The 25,910-nt window shown below is 43.8% G+C and overlaps 1 protein-coding gene across 6 annotated transcripts; it reads left to right on the top strand.

Annotated features, from left to right (window-relative positions):
- Window positions 1-5,442: 5,442 nt before the first annotated feature.
- On the top strand, window positions 5,443-25,852 carry fastkd3 (FAST kinase domains 3). Of its 6 annotated transcripts, none has more exons than XM_038797596.1 (7): window positions 5,443-5,553; window positions 6,502-7,974; window positions 10,613-10,698; window positions 12,403-12,577; window positions 13,526-13,595; window positions 23,390-23,504; window positions 24,920-25,162. In XM_038797596.1, exons 2-7 carry the CDS (start codon window positions 6,531-6,533, stop codon window positions 25,016-25,018), a joined length of 1,989 nt encoding a protein of 662 aa, XP_038653524.1. In that variant the 5' UTR covers window positions 5,443-5,553; window positions 6,502-6,530; the 3' UTR covers window positions 25,019-25,162. The 6 variants fall into 6 exon arrangements, with proteins under 6 accessions (XP_038653524.1, XP_038653526.1, XP_038653525.1 ...); XM_038797598.1 differs by having other exon boundaries at window positions 5,482-5,565; XM_038797597.1 differs by having other exon boundaries at window positions 5,516-5,622.
- Window positions 25,853-25,910: the final 58 nt, after the last annotated feature.

Genomic DNA, 25,910 nt, shown 5'->3' with positions numbered 1-25,910 from the left:
GATCAGGGCCTGGTGGCATATGCTAGAGAAGAATGCTATGGAAGAAGGCTGGAAGTCGTCCAGAAGTTTTACAGAAGGTTTATTGAGCAACACAACTTAAATAACCGCGTGAGTTCTTACTTTAAGAACTGTACTAGTAGAAAGGTTACAACTTTTCTATACACTACAACTAGGCCTGACCACACCAGCAGCCCTCAGCTAAATCTCTGCTTCTGTTCTTCTCACGGTCTAATCCACCCAACAACCCAGAGGGCTGCTTGCTTCCCCTTTTTATACACGCCAGTGCTCCCCCTAGTGGTCTTTCCATTACCCATCAGCCCCTTCTGTACATACCCAAGTAAAGATCACTGCATCCCTTTTTTTTCACTTTTTTTTAATAGTTGCAGAGCTGTAACTAAAAAAAAAATCAAACACAGTTAGTTGCATGCACAAATACAGAACAGAGAGCAATGATTGTATCAGTTCATGTTCATAAGTTCAGACAGTTGGGTGCACGTCTGATTCAGGTAGACCTCCTGAGTGGGCATGGAGACCCAGAGGTTTTTAATGTCCATTTGCTGCTGGTGTCCCGGGATGTCGCATGATAGCGTCCTGCAGATCTAATGTCGGAAATACAGGTTGATGAGGTGGAACCTTCAGCAGATCTCGCCGATTGCGTCGAAACAGTATTCCATCATCAGACTTCACAACGTACGATCGTGGCGTTACTTGGCGAAGCACCATCACCATGTCAGACCAACCTCCACCAGGGTGTCGCAATCTAACCATGTCGTTGATCGCTAACGGATGCAGCACTTTCACATGCTGGTCATAGTGCTGCTTTTGTCTGTGACGTTGGTGATGCATCTTGTCCATGACTGGCGAGTGATCTGGATTGGCGAAGTGTAACGCCGGTAGCGTTGTTCTCATATCTCGATTGAAGAGCATTTGAGCCGGTGACAGCCCAGAGCTCAAAGGCAATGAACGATATGACAATAGAGACAAGTGACATGACAATAGAGCCAAGTGTATGTCGGAATTCGAGTCAGTGTCCTTGCTGATCAGTTGCTTAATAATGTCTTTCTCCACCCTGCCATTCAATTGAGGAAAGTGTGGACTCGACGTCACGTGCTTGAAGTTGTATTATTTTGAGAATTCCAACCACTCCCAGCTTGCAAAGCAAGGACCATTGTGGGACATGACCATCTGTGGGATGCCATGCCTCAAGAAGGCTTTGATAACTGACACCGATGTGAGATCCGGGAGTTTCATTACCTCCGGAAAGTTGGAGTAATAATCTATGAGAAGATCATAGTGTCGACCCATGGAATGAAACAAGTCGATGCCAACTTTGTCCCACGGTGACGTAGCCATCTCATGCTGCTGGAGTGGCTTCTTGCATTGTGCCGGTCGATGTTTTTGGCACATGTTTGTTATGGCCTCGTTTATCCCAGACCAGTACATAGATTGCCTTGCTCTTCTTTTGCACTTCTCGACACCAAGATGCCCCTCATGAATCCTGCGGAGCATGTCCGCCTGGAGCGCCAGAGGAATAACAATTCTGTAATTTTGCAGTATGATGCCATCCACCAGGGACAGTTCAGTTTGGACGTTTTGGCACCGCCCTCTTGGCCAGCCATGCTGAAGGTTGTGCATGACCTGGAGCAGGGTTGCATCTTCTCGTGTCGCCTGATGAATTTGCTGCAGCCTCTCGTCCGTTGCCGGGGGTGTCACCCTGCACCACTGTGCATGAGCTTCTACATCATCAATGGAAGCCAGAGGTGGACTGTCAGCATCAATGGCTCGGGATAAGGGGTCAGCTATTAGTGGGTCCTTCCCAGGAGTGTAGACCAGCGTGAAGTCGTACCACCGCAACTTCATCATCATGCGTCGTAGGCGCGGCGTCATGTCATTGAGATCTTTGTTGATAATGTTGACCAGTGGCCTATGATCAGTCTCCACTAGAAATGTGGGAAGACCATACACAGTGGTGGAATTTTGTTACACCCATGATCAATCCCAGGCACTCCTTCTCTATCTGTGCATACCTGCACTCCATGGCAGTCATCGCTTGAGAAGCATAAGCCACTGGGACTCAGTCCGACTGGTCATTCTGCTGAAGTAGCACTGCACCAATTCCATGTTTACTGGCGTCGGTGGAGATCTTTGTGGGTTTTACCGGGTCAAAGAATGCCAGCGTTGGAGCTGCCATCAATTGGTGCTTCAGATCCACCCAGTCGTCTTGGTGGCATGGAGTCCAGTCAAACTCCGAGTCCTTCCTTATCACTTGTCGTAACACTGTCATCCACGCTGCTCGGTTTGATATGAACTTGCCTAGGATATTGATGAATCCAAAAAAACCTGAGCACCGCTTTCTTGTCACGTGGCTGCTGCATGTTCTGAATTGCCACGATCTTCTCAGCGTCCGGCTTCACCCCGTGCTCTGATATTGTGTCACCCAGGAAGGCCAGAGATGAACGTGCAAAGGTGCACTTGGCTTGGTTGAGCTTCAGCCCAAATTGGTTGATTCTTTGGAAGACTTGTTTTAACCGAGCAATGTGGTCTTCTTCTGTCATTGACCATATTATGTCATCAACATATACACAGATGCCTTCAATGCCTTCCGTCATCTGCTCCATAATTCTGTGAAATATTTTGGATGGAGAGATAATCCTGAAAGGCTTACGATTATAACAGTATCGTCCAAACGGTGTGTTGAAGGTACACAGCAGTCGGCTGGAATCATCCAGCTGCATCTGCCAGAAGCCTTATGAGGCATCAAGTTTGGTGAATATGCGAGCCTTCGCCATTTCACTCGTTACCTCCTCTCGCTTGGGGATAGGGTAGTGCTCCCTGCGAATGTTTTTGTTCAAGTCTTTGGGATCTAAACAGATTCTGAGTTCACCGGACTTGGCACATACCAACGAACTGACCCAGTTAGTCGCCTGTGTGACCTATGATATGATGCCTTGAGATTGGAGGCGTTAGAATTCTGCTGTTAGCTTGTCCCGCAACAGAGCTGGGACCCTCCTTGGTGCATGAATGACCGGTGTTGCATCATCTTTTGAGCAAGATTGTGTACTTGTAGGGTAATGTACCCATGCCACAAAAGACGACCGCATACTCACTGAGAAGCAGCTGGATGGCATCGGCCAGTCGTGATGAGTCAACTGTGTTCGTGAAAATCCTTTGTATCAGCCGCAAATCCTTGCAGGTTTGAGCACCTAACAGTGAAGTTCTTTTGTCGTCCACAATCTCAAAACGTAGTCCTTTCGTGACTTTCTTATTAACTACTTGTAGGTGGCATGATCCCCTCAAGGTGATCTGGTTGCCATTGTAGTCTGTTAACTTGCATGCAGCGGGTATCATCTTGTGTGTCCCTGGGATGGATGCGAGATCTTTGCTTGTCATCAAGTTTGCGGATGCTCCCCGTCAAGCTTGAACGTAATTGCGGAGTTGTTCACTTGCGCTGTGGCACTCCATTTGCTTGTGGATTCAATGGTATGCACGTATTGAGGCTGTGTGGTTAGCTCGTGCGGTTCCTCTGTGGCATTTATGATTCCACACCATATGTAATCTCCCAGGAGTGGAACTGTTCGTGGTCGGAAAAGTTTTCTTCGGGTGTCTGAATGTCCATTGCATCTACTGTGCGAACCTTGAAGTTTCCATGTCTTTGCATTGGAGAGTAATATTTGGCTGTGGACTGACACTGGGAGGCAAAATGATTCATCTTGGAGCACTTTAAACATCTTTTCCCTAGTGCAGGACATTTCCCTTCTAAATGGGCATCGCCACAGCGGTAGCATGTCATGACATCCGTGACGTCACACGTCGGCAGCGATCGTGCATGCACGACTCGTTCTTCTGGCTGGGGTCTGTACTTTACATACTGGGATCTTCCGCGATCGTGTTTCTCCTGATTGCGCGCATGTGCAGACATGCTGTAATGGGTGCCAGCAGCTGGAAAAGAAGGCCTGTGAGGAGAGGCCACCATTTTTACGTCTTCCACCTTGTGGTGTACTTTCTCCATGTTTTTATTCCCCAGAAGCTGCAGGTACTGCTGTTTTTTCTGTTCTTGCTGTAAGCATTTTGCTATGGTAGTTTTTAAAGTTAAATCATTTTGCTGCATTAATGATTCCCTTAGATTTTCATCTGAGAGACCATAGATTAATTGATCCCTGATGATAGAGTCTGTTATATCAGCATAGTTACAACCTTGTGCTAGCAGTCGGAGATCTGTGATAAAATTAGAGATAGTCTCCCCGTTTTTTTGGAATCTGTTGCGCAGGTTAAATCGTTCCATGATTTCATTTGATTGTGATTTACAGTGTTCATCAAATTTTGCCATTATCACTTGAAAGCTGGTTTTATCTTCATTGTCACCATACGTAAAAGTGTTATAAATGTCTATAGCTTGCTGGCCTGCCGCTAAGAGTAATATCCCAATCTTTCTCTCGTCGGGGACTGCATTTAAGGCAGTAGCCGCCATGTATATTTGAAGCTGCTGTTTGTACATTTTCCAGTTACTATTTAAATTACCGGTAGTTTTCAGCAACTCTGGAAGTGGTATGTGGTACCTCGCTTCGGTAGGTTGTTTGGAATCAAAATGCTGCAAAGTCTTCCACAGTCGAGCGTCCGCCCCGTGACTTTTGCTGCTTGCTTCGCCTTTTATGCACACCAGTGCTCCCCCTAGTGGTCTTTCCATAAAATTAGAGATAGTCTCCCCGTTTTTTTGGAATCTGTTGCGCAGGTTAAATCGTTCCATGATTTCATTTGATTGTGATTTACAATGTTCATCAAATTTTGCCATTATCACTTGAAAGCTGGTTTTATCTTCATTATCACCATACGTAAAAGTGTTATAAATGTCTACAGCTTGCCGGCCTGCCGTTGAGAGTAATATCCCAATCTTTCTCTCGTCTGGGGCTGCATTTAAGGCAGTAGCCACCATGTATATTTGAAGCTGCTGTTTATACATTTTCCAGTTACTATTTAAATTACCGGTAGTTTTCAACAACTCTGGAAGTGGCGTGTGGTACATCGCTTCGGTAGGTTGTTTGGAATCAAAATGCTGCAAAGTCTTCCACAGTTAGTTGAGTGGCCGGCCCGTTACTTTTGCTGCTTGTTTTGGTTCTTTCTAGTCTCTAACCTAATCTAACTAGCAGTAATCTGTACTACTCAACTCAGTTACAGTAGAGGCTTTGGAAGACTCAAAGTCGTCCAGAAGTTTTACAGGTTTATTGAGCAACACAACTTAAATAACTGCGTGAGTTCTTACTTTAAGAACTGTACTAGTAGAAAGGTTACAACTTTTCTATACACTACAACTAGGCCTGAACACACTAGCAGCCCTGAGCTAAATTTCTGCCTTTGTTCACCTCGCGGTCTAATCTACCCAACAGCCCAGAGGACTGCTTGCTTCCCCTTTTATGCACGCCATGCTCCCCCTAGTGGTCTTTCCGTTACCCATCAGCCCCTTCTGCACATGCCCAAGTAAAGAACACTACAATCCCATGAAAGAATAAAGGATTGAGGGGTTGGGGAGAGGGGCTTCTGAGTATGCCTGTTAGTAAGGTGAGCAGAGAGGTATGTTTGTGCGTTGTGGAGCAGCGGGCATGTGTTGGCAGGTTGAGGAGGCAGACTGTAAGTAGAGTATTTTATACGTGGAATGTTGTGAGGGGCACAGTTTTTTTTATTTGGGCTTCTTGCACCTTCTCACCAAGCATCTTCTTGTAAAATATGTCATACTTCGACTTAACTGACATGGATTTTACAGGACTTTTCAATGCACTGAGAGATCTCTTGTTAATGGGGGCTGTGAAAAATATTTACAATAAAGGCATGTGAAAGGGAAGCTCAGCTGATTAATTCGAGGATGTAGTTGTTATCACTTCCCTGAACCCGCTCTGACTGTGGGCGGGAATCTGCAGAGCAGGGACTGCAACTCCGGGAAGGTGTTCAGTCGGCCGCTTGGCGAGGCTGTCTGGCCGCACAATGAAGCGGAGAGTGCGGAGCTGACAACAGGCCGCAAGGGGAACAGGGTCGCGCTCCCTGTCTGGTGGAGGAAGGTCAGTCAGAAGCCGGTTAGACCAGACTCACATCCCTGGGGCTCTCAGACCCCAATCCCCGGGCGTTAACCCGACCTCTCAGCTGGTTCTCTCTGTCTGAAGACCTTTGGGAGAGATGGCGAGCCCGGTACAGGGGCAGGAAGGGGAGACCAGACAGTATATGATCAGCAGCCTAAGACGAGAGAAAAGGCTAATTTCTTAATTCTTTGCCATTTGATGTCTCAATTTTAACAAATTGTGAGAAAATGATGTAATTTTTCGTTATTGCTTAATGGATTTTGTGGGGGAGAAATGTTCAAAATGTAAATATCTATTTGAAATACTTGTAACATTTATTGCAGATGCTGAATGCAATTTATCAAGTTGTTAATCTTCTTTAAAGCATTAAGATTATCCTATAGTCCACTATAATATTAGGAATTTATGACCTCCCAACCTTTATTTCTTTCAACAGGTGACTGAAGTAAAATTGCTGAAGTTGCTATGGCATTAAATCTCCTAAGAGTGTTTCATTTTGTTTCAACTGAGTTACAAACGTACAACTTTTTACGAATTGTGAAGTGGCAATTGTATCCCTGCAATAGCCTTCGCAAAATTCTGTATCCACAATGTAGCCGGATTTTATCAACAGGACCGCTAAAAACATGGTATCAATGGGTTCCCGATAAAGGATACCACAATGTGGTCAGAGACCAACCTTGCTGCAATTTGGGAACAGTGTGCCTCCATGGAGATGCTGGGGAGAACTTTAAGTTGGACAGCAAGCAACACACTTTCTCCAATGAACAGAATTTTTTGAAACATTTAAACAACTGTAAAACTGTGAAACAAGTCTTTAAACTGCTGAACTCTTCGGTGTCCATTGTGGATACAATGGCAGCTGCTGCCTTGCTTAAAATATCACAGATTGAAAGAGATGGGAATGAATTGAAGAATCCTGCAGTACTGCTGGAGAATGAGGTATTCAAGGCAATGTGTTTCCAGTTTGAGCATGAATCTTTGAGGCTCAGCAATGCAGGACTGGTGACTGCACTGTATGCTTACGTTCAATTGTACGTGGACCCACAGAGCACCCTCATGGTGCGATTACTATCAGAATGTCAGCTGCGGCTCAACAAAGGACAGTTGTTAATTAAAGACTTATGTTTGCTGGGCAAGGCCTTGCTGGACTTGGAGGGCCTAAGATGTAGAATGCTTAAGCAGATAATGGAGGAAATTCAAAGACAGAAAACGGATGACTGGACATCTGAAGAGATAGCAATGGTTTATAACTTGCTGGAGGCTGGTGTAGGGGAAGGAGGAAATTACCAGCAGCTGCTGAACAAAATGAACATCCATGCCCTTCATTTAGCTTCCAGGATGAGTCGCAAAGTCAAAAATGACATCCTTAATGCAATGGTTATCCTCAAGCAAACCCGAGCAATTCCTTTAGTGATTAATCTATGTAAACATTCAGTGAGACATGTCCCTCATTTCTCAGATCAGGAGCTCATAGTGGTACTGAATGCTCTAATGTACTTTGGACACAGTGATAAATTTTTCACTGATGCTCTGGAGAGGAATTTCCCCAAAAAAGCCTTTATCATGCAGCCAGAAGCAATCAGCAAAGTGATGCAGTATTGCAGCCAGAGGAGGATCCTGTCACCGCTCATATTTGACGCAGTTGCTGAGAGTTTTGTTTACAATTCAGATAATTTTACAACTGAAGAAATTGCCTTACAAATTATACCATTTGGCAAGCTGAACTATCTGCCACCAAATGCAGGTCAGCTCTTTCGGAAGATTGAAAACTTATTAAGAGGACGATTTTCACAATTTCAGCCACGTACTCTGCTGAACCTCCTCCATTCGTGTATATTAATAGAACGCTTTCCTGTGAATTTTGTAGCCAAAATCTTTAGTCCATACTTTCTGCAACAGCTGGAAGGTGAGCTGACCTGTTTAATTATACTGGTTCCCATACATTATATACCATTCTTGTGATGTGGAAGCAAAGTGCTCTTTTCATGATTTTTTTCATTGCAAAATGGTAAATTTATTAGCTGATTTATGAAGGGTGAGAGTAATTTTGACAATGGTGACAAATTTTGAAGCATATGTTTTATGATGGAGCTCTGGACTGACTACATCATCAATAGTGTGCTTTATGGAGGTGGAATTTTATACTCCATTCCATTTCTGGGGGAAGAAGAACAAGCAATGGAGGTTAACGCTTTTAAGTGTGAAATGTTTACACGTTGCTATATGTAGATTAATGATAATTAAGCACTTTTTAAGTTGGGAGAAAGTAAATTCATAGAGAACAGTAGATTCTCATGAGTGATTCTGTTGCCATATCCAGCTGTCGGGTTCAGACGATGCCATATACATCAAAACAACAGTGGCATTTAAAAATAATTTTACTTCCATATTTCTGGCTGTTTTCAAAACTGACCTGCAGTATTTTTTATTTATTTAGAGTTTGGGTTGTGGGGGTGAAACCCACGCAGACACGGGGCGAATGTGCAAACTCCACATGGACAGTGATCCAGGGTTGGGATTCGAACCCGGGTCCCCATCGCCGTAGGCAGCAATGCTAACCACTGTGCCACCGTGCTGCCCCCTGACCTAGTATTGATAGTTTCCTTAGATACTACACATGAGAATTAGTAGTGGTTGGTGTGCAGTGAAGACTAAATGCTTCACAATGAGAACAACCAATTTGCAGTTTAGCCATGATGGGTTGAAAGTTTAAGACATAAAAGAAAGAGACGGAATAGGAACTAACTGAGTCCTTCTGAATGAGCGTAAAACAACGCGATAGGTATGTTGCTACATGGTGTTTGTTCAATGAATGTCTAAGAGATACAGACCAGTTGGGGCAGCACAGTGGTTAGCATTGCTGCCTCATGGCACGGAGGTCCCAGGTTCGGTCCTGGCTCTGGGTCACTCCGTGTGGAGTTTGCACATTCTCCCCGTGTTTGCATGGGTTTCGCCCCCACAACCCAAAGATGAGCAGAGTAGGTGGATTGGCCCTTAATTGGAAAAAATGAATTGTGTACACTAAATTTATGAAAAAAAAGAGATTATAGACCGGTTAGACGCGCAGTTGACCACAACCTGCTCAAGTTCGGAGAGAAAAATTGAGCAGAGTTTGTGGTGTCAGATGGCAACAATATTAAGAACCACTGTTATCTTCCTGTTATTAATAACCTACTGAGGTTCATTCTTTAGGCTTGTATATAAATGAGGGCACCTGTGAAACTATGGCCCAGCGAGTAGTCAATGCCTTCAGCAAAGGGGAGGAAAAAAGAGGCCTGAATGTACAGCACAGAAACAAGCCATTTGGCCCAATGGATTCCAGTCACCTCTTGCCTCTGCTCATCCAACTCCCATTAACATAACCTCTTATTCCTTTCTCCTAGTTTCCACCTTTAATACATCTTTGCTGTTTGTCTTAAATATTCCATTCTGGTAGTACATTATAATCATTCGTTGGATAAAGAAGTCTTCCCGAATTCTCTTGTGGATTTTAGTAACTATTTCATATCAGTTTTGGTCTTGCCCTCGTCATCCTTCAGTTTCGCTTATCTAGGGAAAAGAGATCCATCCTGTTTGATCTTCCTTATAGGGTCACAATCTACGTATGAGTTGATTACAACAGGTTTGTTTGATAACATCTGTTGTTTTTTTCTTTTTGTCATGGACAACAATTTATCTGAGATCAGGGATTCAGCAGAGTATTCGTCCATTCCAGGACAAAGCAGCCCACTTTATTGGCATCCCGGTCATCACCTTAAACATTCATTCCCTCCACCAGTTACACACAAAGTCATCACTTAAACCATATTACATGTGTGACTGTTTCAGGCAGGTAACACAGTTATTCATGCCTCTATTAAACTGTAGTTGCCTGGTATTAAATCCTTTCAAGCTAATTTTTAGCCGTCCGGCATCACCTTCCCTATCCCCTTCCAGCATCATCTTTCTTTCCGTCTGATCCTAAATGTGTTTCTTTTTATGTCTCTCTCAATAAGTATACATGTGGCCTTTGCATTTCTCTGTCCTAATAACCTTCTCTACCTCTTCCCAATCTTGTTTCTTTCTCCATCTCCCTCCATTCTATCTGTTACCCCAGTATCTATTGCACCAGTGAACCATTGTGTGTAGCTTTTTGTAAAAAAGGTACGCAGTTAACCTGATCTCCAACATCTACCAGCTCATATGAAAGCAGAACAAACAGTCTTCCATTTAAATCATGCCTCTGTTTCCTGTTCTGTTAAGGTCTGATTCATAGAGGTCTGATTTCTCGCAATCACAAGCAGACCTCCAGAATATCACCCAAATGTTCATTTTTCAAGTGTTTGCCAAAATTTAGGGAGCTTCACTAATTGTTCAGATTCTGTTTCCAGCTAAGCCCTTGCACAGGCAGTGTATACATGTGCAGTGGAAAGCAGCAAACATAAGTTACTTCTCACTCTGGCTAATTTAATCTTAATGCAGTACTTGTAAGGCTCTTGGTGTATTATAAAGCAGTACTGATGGCGATACCTAACTCCGAATAATACTTTTGCATATCCTAATAGCAGAAGGAATAGGTTTTGACAAGTTTGTCCTTGCCCAGCTGACCCAGCTGTTCATGACTATGAAACTGGAGTGTCGAACATTTGAGGTATGTAAGATTTTTTAACTATTTACCGCACTTATTGCAAAACAAATGTTTTTCTTGTATATTGCATATGGTAAGTCAATACGAAGCTCAGGGTTCCAGAGAGAAAATTAATTGGACCAGGGCACATAGACATGGTTAAGTTTCAATTTAAAGTCATACATTCATCATACATTCTGAAGAGTTGAAAACTATAGCCCAATCTAACCCCTTCTTGGGTAGAGAATGGCCTTGTGCTGAGCAATGGAGTGCTGTTAGGCTGCAATTTAATGAAGCAGGGCATCTCGTGTGAGTTGGATTTCCTGACCGTTCAGCTGAAAAACACTTTGTGCTGCAAATTGCTGTCCGTGTGAGTTGATAACTGCAGATGGGTTAATGAGGTATCTGGGACCTTGCTGAATGATGGGACTACCAGACTGCCTCCTTAACCAATTAAATTTAAGGATAGAGAAATAAACCAAGGAACAACAGAAAGAAAACTAGGGTGAATAAATAAATAAAATACAGAAAGCAAAATAAAGAGAGGGACAGAAAGATTAGATTGAGAAAGAGAGGATGGAAAAAGCAAAGGAAAATTAAGAAACAATACATTTAAAATTTTAAAAGCTGCAGAAACAATTTCACTGCAAGAGTGAAGACATTCCACAGTTTAAATTGTTCCTTATAGAACATAGAACATAGAACAGTACAGCACAGAACAGGCCCTTCGGCCCTCAATGTTGTGCCGAGCCATGATCACCCTACTCAAACCCACGTATCCACCCTATACCCCCCTTTAACCTTACTTTTATTACGACACTACGGGCAATTTAGCATGGCCAATCCACCTAACCCGCACATCTTTGGACTGTGGGAGGAAACCGGAGCACCCGGAGGAAACCCACGCACACAGGGGGAGGATGTGCAGACTCCACACAGACAATGACCGTGGTATCTGAAGTGGAATAGCAGTGCATGAACAAACTTCTCATCATTTAAAAGTTCCTTGAAATGCTAACTACCAACATTACTTTCTGGGGAGAGTTTAATTCATTTTAACAGCTCAAATGCAGAAATGTTTTTGAACTCGCAAGGCTAGTGGCAAACTTTGGCCAATGCAAGGCTTCCAACAGAATGGCGCAAATCACCTTGCAACTCCGAACATAACTCTTGTTTGACATAAATTGCTGAATTGTTTACAAACTAATAAATGGCATGTGCCACTGTTTTCCCAGAAAATCTTAATGAGTTATATAGAATACACAGAGAAAGAGGCCAACCAGTCCATGTAGACGGTCTATGCTCCACTCCAACCTCGTATCCTATCTCATCTAACTCTATTCTCTTGTCCCACGTGAGCTTATCTAGCCTCCCCTTAAATGCATCTATACTATTTGCCTTAACACACTTCCTGTGGAATCAATCAATCAACAAAAAGAAGTCTGATCATTTTCACATTACTGTTAGTGGAAGCGTATATGCAAATTAGCTGCTACATTTCCTACATTCCAGCAATGACAATATTTCAAGACCACTTCATTGGCTCATCACTCTTGTGATGTATGGTGGTGATGAAAAGTGAAAACTTTTCTTTCTCAAATGAGTTAGTGATCAAGAATATTGTCCAGTGAAATGAGATTATCCTCCGTTCATATGACCTAATACTTTATGTATGGTGCAGACACACTTCTAATTTCATAGAAATATACTGAATTTGTTTCTCAACAGGGTCCCAACCTTCCTCCAAAATATCGAGTAAAATCATTTCTTACGCCAGGACGCTCAGTGGAAAGTGTGGTGGATGAACATCTGTACAGCAAGGTTAAGAATGCCCTGACGGATCTTCTTGGAGCAAGGAATTACTTTGCTTCCCGTGTGCTAACACCATATGGCTATACATTAGGTACTGCAAGCATTTACCAATTTCTTTATGGAAATTAGATTTTCACCATAAAACCCTGTTATTAGTACGTTTGTGCAGGAAATTCTGCTTTCTGTGTCTCTAGCATTTGTAAAGCAGACACTACTACAAATACATTTGAGGAAAGTTGGCTGCTACCCACTCTTCTTAGTCTTAATGGTGTATTGAATCATTAATAGTTTATTGAGGGGAAAAAAGGGATATGTTTTTGTGTGCACAAAAAAAATGAATTCAAAGGTGAGCTTTGTCCCTCACCTTTCAAAGGTCCCTCATTATTATCTGAAAAAAATATATTTTTTGCAGTGAACTAACTTTTCTTTCAGGATTAAGATATGGTCCTTAACTTTTTTTTAAAATAATTTTTATTAAGATTTTCACAAAATATAAACAACAAAACAATATTAACAGAATAACCATTGTTAAAAGCCAAGAACATCACCCACCCCCCTACAAAAACAACTACTAACTCGAAAACAAAAAAAAAGCAAACAACAGAAAGGAAAGAGATAATACCCGCCACATCCCACAAACCCAGGTACACACTTCTCCCTCATGGTCCTTAACTTTTAATGGGATAGCGGTGCAATGCTCTTGAAATAGAAATACAGGATGTTCCTCCCTATCCTGTCTCTTAATTTGCTGTATCTATAATGATATACCTGCTGAGAAAATGGGCAATATTCTGTTCCTAGACCTTTACCAATATTGTCCTGTGACAATTTACAAAGGGGTTTCTAATGTAACGATTACCACTCCCCGAACCACCCCTTTGTTTGAAAAGCGTTCAACCTCTGCTCAGTGGCTGTCTTTTACTAATTATATAGAAGCTCAGCAACATATTCCCACGTGCTATGCAACTCTAAACTAATGCACCACTGCACACTGCTTCTTAGTTTCAGGGGAAAAATAAATCCTATTATACTTTTACAGATGCAGAGATCAAATTGGATGAAGAAGGATATGTTCTTCCCGCCTCTCAACGTGAAGAAATATTCAGGAGGTGAGAACCTTAATTTAAATTAATTGTCAAAGCTGTCATCCATCAAATTTTCTTTTTTAATTAGCAGTCAGAATGCAGCACAGCACTGGAGTGATATAGGAATTGTGACAGAGTCCAAATGGGGCAATTTGAAAAAAGGACAAGGACTTGTCCTAAATCTATCCCTGATGATTAATAGTAGATGAGAATGATACTGGGAAAGAACAGAAATGTTGCAGATTTCCAATAGTCTAACATACTCTCCTGCAACCATAGTTTGTCCGGGGTTTCATTTTCTTCACGCAAGGTACAATGGGTTCCAGCTGATTCCACACTCTGGAAGACCGGCAGAATCATCATAACTGGTCACTTATGCCATTTCTTCGAGTCCCCGCTGAAATTATGGCTAGTGATCAGAGCCCCCACATAAATTCTATGCCATGATGAAGAGGTGCAATTAAGAGTTGTTCTTTTGACCCTGGTATAAACATAAATACTGGCTACAATGTTAGCATCTCTTGCTGTTATAACTACTAAATATCCAGGTGTATGAGTAGGCTCTGTTTATCAAATGCACTCATCTGCAGGTCAATGGACATCCAAGTGATGGGTTTTCTCGAATCTTTATAACAGCACTGCAGCATTTCATCTGTGATTTAGAAATTTTAGGTTGTTTGCCATGCTTGTGCCAGTTTTTTCAGGCAGTGTTGCTGTTCATTTGCATCAGCTTGTATCTGTTATCTTGTGTTAGGATGTGCAGTACTCTTGCCTGAGTTTCCTGTGCTATGATGAGGTACCTACCAAAATCATTGATCAACAAAATGCTCTGGCTTAGATTTCACAATCTTTGATGCCAATTTAAATTTAGTGCCAAGTCATGGGGATTTTCAAGCATCATCAAGCAGGGCAATAGCCAAATCACAGTGAAATACGAAAAAATAAAAGCTGAAATATCAAAAACATGTTGAAGTTATTAAAGTCTGAATTATCATTGAATAGATTTGGCATTCCACAAATATAAAATTTGCTTTTCAGGGTCAGTGAATCCGTTTAACAGTAATTATGCATTTAATGCACCACTAAAACCCTGATATACTTTTTCAAGTATTTTCTAATTCAGGGATTTTCAAAGTGTGGGTCGCGGGCGTGTATCTGGAGGGTTGTGAAGTGATCGGTGCAGCTTTCCCACAGTGGTCCTGATCGTGGGAGAAGTGGCCAATGGCCGCAACTGATATTTTTATTGAGAATGGTGACCGCTGTCGCCTTTTAAATGAGAAGGAAATGAGGCTGTGTCCAGTCTTCCGGCCATAAGAGTGGCAGCAGTGAACAGGTGACGGGCCTTGCACGTCCACTTGACATCAAATGCCCATATTTTTGGTGCCAAATCACGGGCTGGTTTAGCTCAGTGTGCTAGACACCTGGTTTTTGATGTAGATCAAGGCCAGCAGCACGGGTTCAATTCCCGTTAATGTAAGTCTACTTGTGACAATAAAAAAATTATTATTACTAAATTGCCCCCTAATTGAAAAAAAAAACAAGAATTGGGTACTCAAACACTGGACAAATCCAACCCAGCCAATTACCGCCCTATCAATCTACTCCATCATCAGCAAAGTGATGGAAGGAGTCATCAACAGTGTTATCAAGCGGCAATTGCTCAGTAATAATCTGCTCACGGACACTCAGTTTGGATTCCGCCAGGGTCACTCAGCTCCTGACCTCATTACAGCCTTGGTTCAAACATGGACAAAAGAGCTGAATGCCAGAGGTGAGAGTGACTGCCCTTGACAGCAAGGCAACATTTGACCGAGTATGGCATCAAGGCGCTCTAGCTAAACTGGAGTCATCGGGAATCAGGGAAAAAGTCTCCATTGGTTGGAATCCTACCTGGCGCAAAGGAAGATGGTTGTGGTGGTTGAAGCTCAATCATCTCCGCTCCAGGACATCACTGCAGGAGTTCCTCAGGGCAGTGTCCTAGGCCCAACTATCTTCAGCTGCTTCATCAATGATCTCCCTTCCATAAAGTCAGAAATGGGGATGTTTGCAGAATGTTCAGCACCATTCACGACTCCTCAGATAATGAAGCAGTCCATGACCAAATGCAGCAAGACCTGGACAATATCCAGGCTTGGACTGACAAGTGGCAAGTTACATTTGTGTCACACAAGTGCCAGGCACTGACCAGCTCCTATATCGTCCCTTGACATTCAATGGTATTACAGGTCAGGAGTGTAATGGAATACTGTCCATTTGCCTGGATGAGTGCAGCTCCAACAACACTCGAGAAGCTCGACATCATCCAGGACAAAGCAGCCCACTTGATTGCTCCCCCTTCCACAAACATTCAAACCCTCCACCACCGATGAACAGTGGCAGCGGTGTGTACCATCTACAAGATGCACTGCAGTAACTCGCCAAGGTTTCTTAGATAGCACCTTCGAAACCCATAACCACTACCTTCTTGAAGGACAAGAGCAGCAGATACCTGGGAACATCCCCACCTGGAGGTTCCCTCCAAGTCACTCAACACCCTGACTTGAAAATATATCGCCGTTCCTTCATTTTCGCTGGGGTAACATCCTAGAACTCCCTCCTTAACAGCAACAGTGGGTGTACCTACACCTCAAGGACTGCTCAGAAACAGCCAGACTTTGCTAATGAAACAACTGAAACTAATGGTGTCACTAGTAGAGCAGGTTCCAGAGAGAACCAGATAAAACGGCATTACAACCGTGCTCCAAACATCGATAAAGGATCTGAATTCAAATATGAGGTCAGAGTGGCTGCCCTTGACCTCAAGACAACAGTTGACTGAGTCTGGCATCCAGGAGCCCTAGAAAAACTGAAGTCAGTGGGAGGAAACTATCCATTGACTGGAGTCATGCCTAGCACAAAGGAGGTCAATCTTAATCGCAAGGCATCACTGCAGGAGTTCTTCAGGATAGTGTGCGAGGCCTAAGCATCTTCAGGTGCTGTACCATTTACCTTCTCTTCATCATAAGTGCAGAAGTGGGAATGTTCATTGATGAAACTAAAGTAGTCCGGGAGGTCCATATGCAGCAAGACCTGGACAACATTCAAGCTTGGGCTGGTAAGTGACAAGAACATATATTCTACAAGTGTAGGCCAATGACCATCTCCAACAAGGCCATCTCTCCTTGACATTCAATGACATTACCTTCACTGGGTTGCTATTCATCAGAAACAGAACTGAACCAGCCATATAAATACAGTAGCTACAAGAACAGGTTAACGCTATCAGATTCTACAGCATATAATTCACCGAATGATTCTACAAAGTCTCGTCTACCATCTAAAGGGCACAAGTGATCAAAAACAAGCTAGACGAGCTTAACTCCAGACTTACCTCTCAGAGGGAGTAAGAGACTGCTATGTGCTCTGTTTCATGGAGACATGGCTCACCGCTGCCTCACCGGACTGTGCCATACAACCTGAAGGCTTCTCAATACACAGGATGGACCGCATGGCGTCACTGGGCAAAGCAAAGGGTGGAGGGATTTTCCTCCTCAACAACTCCTCCTGGTGTTTGGAATGGTAACCCTGGCAAAGTACTGCTACCCCGACCTGGAATACGTGACTGTGAAGTGCTGCCTATACCAGTGTTCTTCAGACTTTTTTTCCGGGAACCCATTTTTGCCTACCTTCGGAACCCAACCCGGCCGACCTTCGCAACCCACCATTTTCTCTTACCTTGTTTGCTGCTGACAAAAATGGAGGAAATGGTTTTGGGTCCCTTTGGCCCTCGTACATCTCCAATGGAACCTGTTGGATGAAGGTGAAGCCTTCTGGTGTCGGAAAGTTTGGAGTCTCCCATCTGTCCAAAGTTCTGCATTTTTTTCCTGTAAAATGTTAACAAATAAACCCCCCCCCCCCCCCCCCCCCCCGAACTTGTAAAATAAAAATAAAATGAATAAAATAACTGAAAAAAATAAAAATTAAATGAATAAAAACCCCCCAAAACTTGTAAAACAAAAAGCTCCGACCTTTTTAAAAAGAAAAAGCGGCCACACTGCGCATAGTTTTGTACATGCGCGCCGACGATCTGGCAAGCATGCGCAGTGCGGCCGCATTTCTTTTTACATGATCGTGGCCATTTTGAAGGCCACTTGCAGCCAGGGTTATTAACAGCCGGCTGCTGCGCTCCTTCAGATGGAGCTCCTTCTCCCTGCATACAAGCAGAAACTTAATTGGGAGAATCCGGTTAAGAAGGTTGTGCAATGTTGGTCTGAGGCAACAGAAGAGCTCCTACGTGATCGTTTGGAGACAGTGGACTGGTCCATATTCAAGAACTCAGCAGCCAACCTAAACGAGTATGACAGACTTCATCAGCAAATGTGTAGAAGATTGCGTGTCAAAGAAGGCAGTGCGTACGTTTCCCCAACCGGTAGCCATGGCATAATTGGGAGATTCACTCCCTACTGAAGACCAAGTCTGAGGCATTCAAGACAGGCGATCCTGACCTATACGAGAAATCTAGGTACGACCACAGAGCTCTCGAGGATGTCAAGAAACAATACCAGATGAAACTAGAGTCACAGAATAATGACACAGACTCTCATTGCTGTGGCAAGGCTTAAACAACATAACGGGCTACAAAGCAAAGCCGAGTAAAATCTCTGGCAGCAGCGCACCCTCCCCGATGAACTGAATGAATTGTTTGCTCCTTTCGACCAGAAAACCACCAAACCGTTGTCAACTAGTCAGATCGACTTTCTTGAAAGTGAACCCTCTGAAAGCAACGGGTTCTGATAGTCACTGGTCGTGCACTCAAATCCTGCATGGACCAACTGGTGAGTGTGTTCGCGGATACCTTCAACCTCTCCCTACTCCATTCCGAGGTTCCACCTGCTTCAAAAGGACCACCATCATACCCGTGCCAAAGAAGAGATGTAAGGATAAACAACAACACCACCTCCACGACAGTCCTCAATACAATACCGAGGCCCCGCAGGGCGTACTTAGCCCTCTACTATACTCCCTATACATACAAGACTGTGTGGCAAAAGTCAGCTGATGACACCACCGTAGTGGGTCAGATCTTGAACAGCAACAAATCAGTGTACAGGAGGGAGAGAGAGAACCTAGTGGAGTGCTATAACAACAATAATTTCTCCCATGATGTCAGCAAAACTAAGGAGCTGGTCATTGACTTCAGGAAGCAAAGAATCGTCACATCTTGTCTGCAACAATGGTGCCGAGGTGGAGATGGTTGCCAGCTTAAAATTCCTAGGTGTGCACATCACCAACAATCCCGTCCTGGTCCACCCATATCAGCACCTGTACTTCCTCAGGAAACTAAGGAAATTCGGCATGTCCACATTGACTCTGACCAACGTTTACAGGTGCACCCTAAAAAGCATCCTATCTAGCTGCATCACAGCCTGGTATGGCAACTGCTCAGCCAGATACCTTACAAAACAACCCAGTCCATCATGCGAACCCACCTCCAATCTATTGGCTCTGTCTACACCTCCCACTACCTTGGGAATGAAGACAACATAATCAAAGACCCCTCCCACCCGGTAATTCTCTCTTCTATTGGGCAGGAAATGCACATGTCTGAGAACACGCACTAACAGATTCAAAAATTCCCTTTCCTAAAGGGGTGGCACAATGGTTAGCACCGCTGCCTTGGGGCAGCAGGGTAGCATGGTGGTTAGCATAAATGCTTCACAGCTCCAGGGTCCCAGGTTCGATTCCCGGCTGGGTCACTGTCTGTGTGGAGTCTGCACGTCCTCCCCCTGTGTGCGTGGGTTTCCTCCGGGTGCTCCGGTTTCCTCCCACAGTCCAAAGATGTGCGGGTTAGGTGGATTGGCCATGCTAAATTGCCCGTAGTGTCCTAATAAAAGTAAGGTTAAGGGGGGGGTTGTTGGGTTATGGGTATAGGGTGGATACGTGGGTTTGAGTAGGGTGATCATGGCTCGGCACAACATTGAGGGCCGAAGGGCCTGTTCTGTGCTGTACTGTTCTATGTTCTATGCCTCGCCATGCCAGAGACCCGGGTTCAATTCCAGCCTTGGGTCACTATCTGTAATGGCGTTTCCACTTTCTCGCTGTACCTCCATGGGTTTCCTCTGGGTGCTCCAGTTTACTCCCCAGTCCAAAGATGTGCAGGTTAGGTGGGTTGGTCATTCTAAATTGTCCCTTAGTGTAGGTTAGATTTGGAGGTAAACTGGGGTGGCATGCAGCGCAGTGGTTAGCACTGGGACTGCAGCGCTGAGGACCTGGGTTTGAATCCTGGCCCTGGGTCACTGTACGCGTGGAGTTTTCACATTCTCCCCATGTCTGTGTGGGTTTCACCCCCACAACCCAAAGATGTGCAAGGTAGGTGGATTGGCCATGTTAAATTGCCCCTTAATTGGGGGGAAAAAATAATTGGGTACTCTTAAATTTATTTTACAAAAATATTAGGAGGTAATTGGGATAGGGTGGGGGAGTGGGCTTGGGTGGTGTGCCCTTTAAGGGGGTCGATGCAGAGACGATGTGCCTAATGGCCTCCTGCACTGGAGAGAGTCTTTGATTCACTGTGGGGTACCTATACCACATGGACTGCAGCAGTTCAAGGAAATGGTTCACCACTACCTTCTCGAGGGCAATGAGGGATGGCCTAGTCTGCAACACCCACATCTTGTGAAAGAATACATTTAAAAATACAAGATTAAACATGAATATGCAAAAGTTCACTGCCCATCCTTTGCACTTCACTGATAAAGTTGCTTGGGTCCCAGATGCTGTTTGCCAGCTGCACTGTTCACGCACGAACAGATTTAAAAAGAGCTTCTTCCCCGCTGTTACCTGGGCGGGATTCTCTGATCCTGAGTCTAAGTGTTGACGCCGTCGGAAACGCCGTCGCATTTCTCGACGGAGTCAACGCGGCCTCAGGATCAGCAATTCTGGCCCCTACAGGGGCTGCTCTTGGCGTCAACTGGGCACCACGGGATCCAGGCATGCACAGTGGCACCGACGCCATGCACGCATGCGCAGTGCCTCCCTTCTCCGTGCCGGCCCCGACGCAACATGGCGTAGAGCTAAAGGGGCCGGCGTAGAAGGAGGCCGCCAGCCCGAGAGGCCACCGCCCCAGGACCCTTCCACCGGCCAAGAGCAGGTTCGAACGGCACCGGTGGAACTCGGGTTTTTGTAATGGTAACTCGGCCCATCCCAGGCCAAGAATCAGCGGTGGGGCTGCGTAGTGCGGCCCCCGACCACGCAGGCGCCAATGGCACCAATTTTCCGCTCTGCGGCAAATTGCGTCGGGGCAGCATGGCGCGATTCGTGCCGGTCGCAATGATTCTCCGGCTCGGCCCCAGGCTGAGAGATTCCAGGCCCAGACTTCTAAACGACCCTCTTATGAACTGACCTCATTAACACTGCACCCCTGTACGCTTCATCCGATGCCAGTGTTATCTAGTTACATTCTGTACCTTGTGTTGCCCTATTATGTATTTTCTTTTAATGTACTTAATAACCTGTTGAGCTGCTCGCAGAAAAATACTTTTCACTGTACCTTAGTACACGTGACAATAAACAAATCCAATCCATTCGCACTTTCAGCTGCTGGTTACACAAAAAATGAAGAATTCTAAACGGGTCACGTTTAAAGGTGTTTGCCATCAGATGCCCTATTTGTCTTGATGTGATAGCTTAGTGAGCTTTATATCGCCGTGGTAAATTGCCATTCACAGATGCCACCCCGTCACTTCATAGATGTGTACGGACAGTATCCAGGTTTGGTATTCCACCTAACCAAATGGTACTTTCACATGGTTCATCTTCCAGTGTAAAACCAAAGTTATACCACTAGATGGAACCTGTGTGTTTCCTTCGGCAGGTTCTATAGACTGCTCATTGCTTATAAAAATACCCATGTTTTTCCGTACTCTGCTACACATTAATGTTTTTAACAAATCAGCTGTGAGCTATTGAATAGCAGAACAGGCTTGAGCAGCTAAATGGCCTACTCTTGTCCTTTTGATATACAGATAATGTGAAGAACCAATTAATAAAACAGTACTGTTAACAGCAAGTTTTATATTCCCTCAATCCATTTAATACAAATTCAGGGTTTTGATCAGTTTCCTAGAAATACAACCAATTTAAACATTAGTAAAAACACTGCAGAAATGTTAAGTTGTTGTCTTCCTCGTCTTGTCCCTCAATTCAAGGACAATTCAGGGTTGTGAGTTTCTGTCATACATCTTCATGTGACTGAACTGTTTGGCACTCGACCTGCAGATCTTTGATCAGACTTGACTGGATGTTCCATAAGGTTGTGGGATCTCGGGGCAGGATTTTCTTCCTTTTCTTTTCTTCTCTGCTTCACCATTAAGACATTGCGCAGCTCAAAGTGTGATGCAGCTTGATGGACAAGTTGTGGCCATTTTAAACAAATACTACTAAGCTCCTCCCGGTTATTGTCAATGGTACTGCATTTCAAGAACAGCCTCAGAGTATCTTTAAAGTGTTTTCTTTGTCTTCCCGGAACACTGGCCACTTAGAATTGAGGAAATGAGCTGATGGGGGAATTGAGGAAACGAGCTGGTGGGGAAGATGCTTTTCAGCCATCCAGACAGTTTACAGTCCATCAAGGTTGATTTTGTAAGATATTGCCTTAATGCTTGTGGAGCTGGCTGCAAGGACCCCAGCATTTGATTCAATGATCTTCCCATTAAATCCAGAGGATGTGGAGAGGGCATTGCTGATGGAATTCCTTTTGGCAATCTTGTCCTCCTAATGCACAGTGCAGGAGTGTGGTGACACTACAAGCACAACTAGGACTTTTGTTAACTCCTGGATCCTTTGTTGTCAAACACTCGCTATTGTAGTCTGTACAAGGCTGAGCTGGTACAGCTAATCCAGTGTTGGATCTCCTGGTTAATAGTGATTGGTGGCTATCAAGGTAGAAGATGCTCAACACCTTCCAGAGTGTCTCGTTCATCTTATATGGGCGGTGGAATATTGGGCTGACCAGATGTTTTGGCAACATTCCAGGACAGACCAAGTCTCGAATGTGGAATTGAAGAGGTTTATTATGGCTTTCAAATCTTGTGCAGAATGGGCAACAGCACTGCGGTTGCTTGTAACACATATGTCTGTGGTGGTCAATTTAATTTGGCAGAGATTAGTTTTCCATGTAGGTGATATTTATTACTCACACCAGTTGATCTTTGAGTGAAAAGCCACTGTCACATAGATTATTAACAGTATGGAGTTTTTTTTAAGTCTTGCTTGACCCCGGTCTGGATTTTGAAGGCACTCCAGACAGCTGCAGTCATATCACCATAAAGTAATTGTGGGGTACTTTCTTGTGCATCCACATCATTGAAGCACAATCCAGAGCCTTGTGGTTTACAGAGTCAAATGCTTTGGTCAGGTCAACTAATTAAGTTCCTGGTGCTGTTCTCCACATTTGTCTTCAACTTGTCTGGCATCAGAGACCATGTCAGAGGGCCCTCTAGAAGGTCTGAAGTCAGACTGGTCCACAGTGGACCAGACTCAATGGGCCAAATGGCCTCCTCCTGCACTGTAGGGTTTCTTAAGTATTTTAATTTTAGGTTTGCTTGCCACACATGCAGCACTTGTGATTTCAGTTATTGTTCCAGCCCAACCTGCCTGAGTTGTGACACTCTATTTCAGTGTTATTCTGTCTGCCCCATCTACTATCCATCCCTCCCCGACCCCTTGATGACACCAACTTTAACAATCTTGAAACCCAGTTGCAAAATATTTTATGTCAAGAACACAATATAAATTTTGGTTGTTATTGAAAACAGTTTATGTGTACACCTCCTTTTCAGAATAGCACTATGCATTGATGACCAGAGAAGGTTCTCTGTAAACAGTCACATTCTACTTGGTAAGGAAACTATCAAACAGAGGCAACTGCGACTGCTGGGCTACGATGTTGTGCAGGCGAGTATAAACACTAGAGAACCAAAAATACCTCATTTGTGACAAAACACCATTTGGGATTCACATTTGAATATACAGCTATAAAAACTTTGTTGGCTATAATTCCAACCTTCAAAGCATCCAGATTTAGATTTGTCACGGGTACCAAGGTACAATGAGAAAGAAGTATTGTTCTGCATCTAGTCGAGGCAGATCGTACTATACATGAAAAACATAGGTCATACGATAAATACACAATGTAAATACATAAACATAGACATCGCTGATTCTGCCCGATGGAAGAGAGAATAACCCGGGTGGGAGGGGTCTTTGTTCATGCTGCCCACTTTCCCATGGTAGCGGGAGGTGTAGACAGAGTCAATGGATGGGAGGTGAGTTTGCGTGATGGACTGGGCTGTGTTCACTACTCGTTTCTTGCGGCTTTGGGCCAAGCAGTTGCCATACCAGGCTGTGATGCAGCCAGATAGAATGCTTTCTATGGTGCATCTGTAAAAATTGGTAAGAGTCAATGTGGACATGCCAAAGTTCCTGTTTCCTGAGGAAGTATAGGTGCTGTTGTGCTTTCTTGGTCGTAGCATCAACGTAGGTGGACCAGGACCAGATTGTTGATGTGCACACCTAGGAATTTGAAGCTGTCAACCATTTCCACTTCGGCACTATTGAAGCAGTCTGAGCAGCTCTTTATTTTGCTGACATTGAGGGAGAGATTTGTTGTTGTTGCACCATACCACTAGGTCGTCTATCTCCCTCCTGTACTCTGACTCATCGTTGTTCAAAATCTGACCCACTATGGTCATGTCATCAGCAAACTTGTAGATGCAGTTGGGAGCCAAATGTTGCCACGCTCAGTTGTGTGTGTGTAGGAGTATGGTAGCAGGCTAAGTATGCAACCTTGTGGGGCTCCTGTATTGAGGGCCATCATGGAGGAGGTGTCGTTTATCCTTACTGATTGGGTCAGGAAGTCAAGGATCCAGTTGCAGAGGAAGGGGCCAAGTCCAAGGTTTTGGAGTTTGGCTAGGATTATGGTATTGAAGGTGGAGCTGTAGTCAATGAATAGGAGTCTGATATAGGAGTCCTTGTTGTCGAGATGCTCCAGGGATTTGTGTAGGGACAGGGTGTCTGCTGTGGACCAGTTGTGACAGTATCCAAATTGCAGTGGATCAAGGCATTCTGAAAGTATGGAGTTGATGTGTCTCATGACTAACCTCTTGAAACACTTCATTATGATCGATGTCAAGGCCACCAGACGGTAGTCATTGAGGCCTGTTGCCTGGTTCTTCTTTGGCACCCGTATGATGGCGGTGCCACTATCATTCATATAGATAACCTGTAATTATAATTAGTGTCTACACATGAATTCATGCATATTTAAGAATCCTCAAGTATAATATGAAAATCTGTCCTTTATTTTCCAGATTCCATTCTACGAATTTGACAAGCTGCAGAACAGTGAGGCGATGATAGAATACCTTCACAAGAAGGTATTTCCATACAGCTACAGACTTGCTTGGTGAAGGAACTAAAATGAAGAGCCAATTAATTTCTACCGTGGAAACTTTCAATGCCAACAACAGTGTGCAATGGTGGACATCCTACAGCAATGCTTATTTTCTTGAATATAATTATATAAATAAATGTGATTTTTTTAACTTCCAAAATACTAATCTGCATTTTATTATACAGAAAGGGTACTAAAAAGTAAATCCAGTTCTAAATGCACTTACTGCAGTAAATATATTATTCATTTATCCATCATTTAAATGATTAATTGAAATTAAATGTTTCCTCATGTTGCCATTGCTTCCTTTACCAATCACCTTAAGTCAGGGTCCAATGGTTCTTGATCTTTCTACCAATGGGAACAACGTTTCCTTATGTATTCTATCCAGCCCCAGCTTTGCTAATCTACCTATGTAACTGAGGTTCCTCATTCTTCCAACACTTATCCTGCACCCTCCTTAATGTTGTCACCACATTGGACGCAATACTCCAGCTAAGGCCCAACCAATGTTTTATACAGGTTTATCATAACTTCCTGCCTTATGCACTTTGTCCTTTTTATAAAGCCCACAATCCTGTATGTTTTATTCACCATACTCTCAACCTGCCCTGCAATTTTCAATGATTTCTGCACATATACATTTAATGCAATTAGCATTGGTTAAACAGGAATTCATCTTTTGCCCCAACATTGGTATCTTTCTCTGCATAAATGTCATGGGTCTTACATCTGTCTAGTCATGAAAAATGGGAGTTGATTAACCTAGTCTCCGGTGTAGCTGGGATATGTTAAAATAGCCTAGCATCCACTCCCTCCATAGTGAATAAACATCTACTTGCTGCTGTTACACTGTATAATTGTGTTTTCAATTGTGTGGAATAACCATTTTTAAGAACATATTCATG

The sequence above is a fragment of the Scyliorhinus canicula genome, chromosome 5 (assembly GCF_902713615.1).
Source record: "Scyliorhinus canicula chromosome 5, sScyCan1.1, whole genome shotgun sequence".
In the NCBI taxonomy this organism is placed as follows: Eukaryota; Metazoa; Chordata; class Chondrichthyes; order Carcharhiniformes; family Scyliorhinidae; genus Scyliorhinus; species Scyliorhinus canicula.
The sequence above is the reverse complement of the archived record's forward strand: the minus strand, read 5'-3'. Positions and strand labels throughout refer to the sequence as shown.

Bases quoted from the DNA above. Each gene is read 5' to 3' on its own strand.
- fastkd3 (XM_038797596.1), top strand. From the start codon at position 6,531: ATGGCATTAAATCTCCTAAGAGTGTTTCATTTTGTTTCAACTGAGTTA. The intron at 13,596-23,389 runs GTGAGAACCTTA...CCTCCTTTTCAG, and splicing joins CGTGAAGAAATATTCAGGAG to AATAGCACTATGCATTGATG. The intron at 23,505-24,919 runs GCGAGTATAAAC...TTTATTTTCCAG, and splicing joins TGGGCTACGATGTTGTGCAG to ATTCCATTCTACGAATTTGA.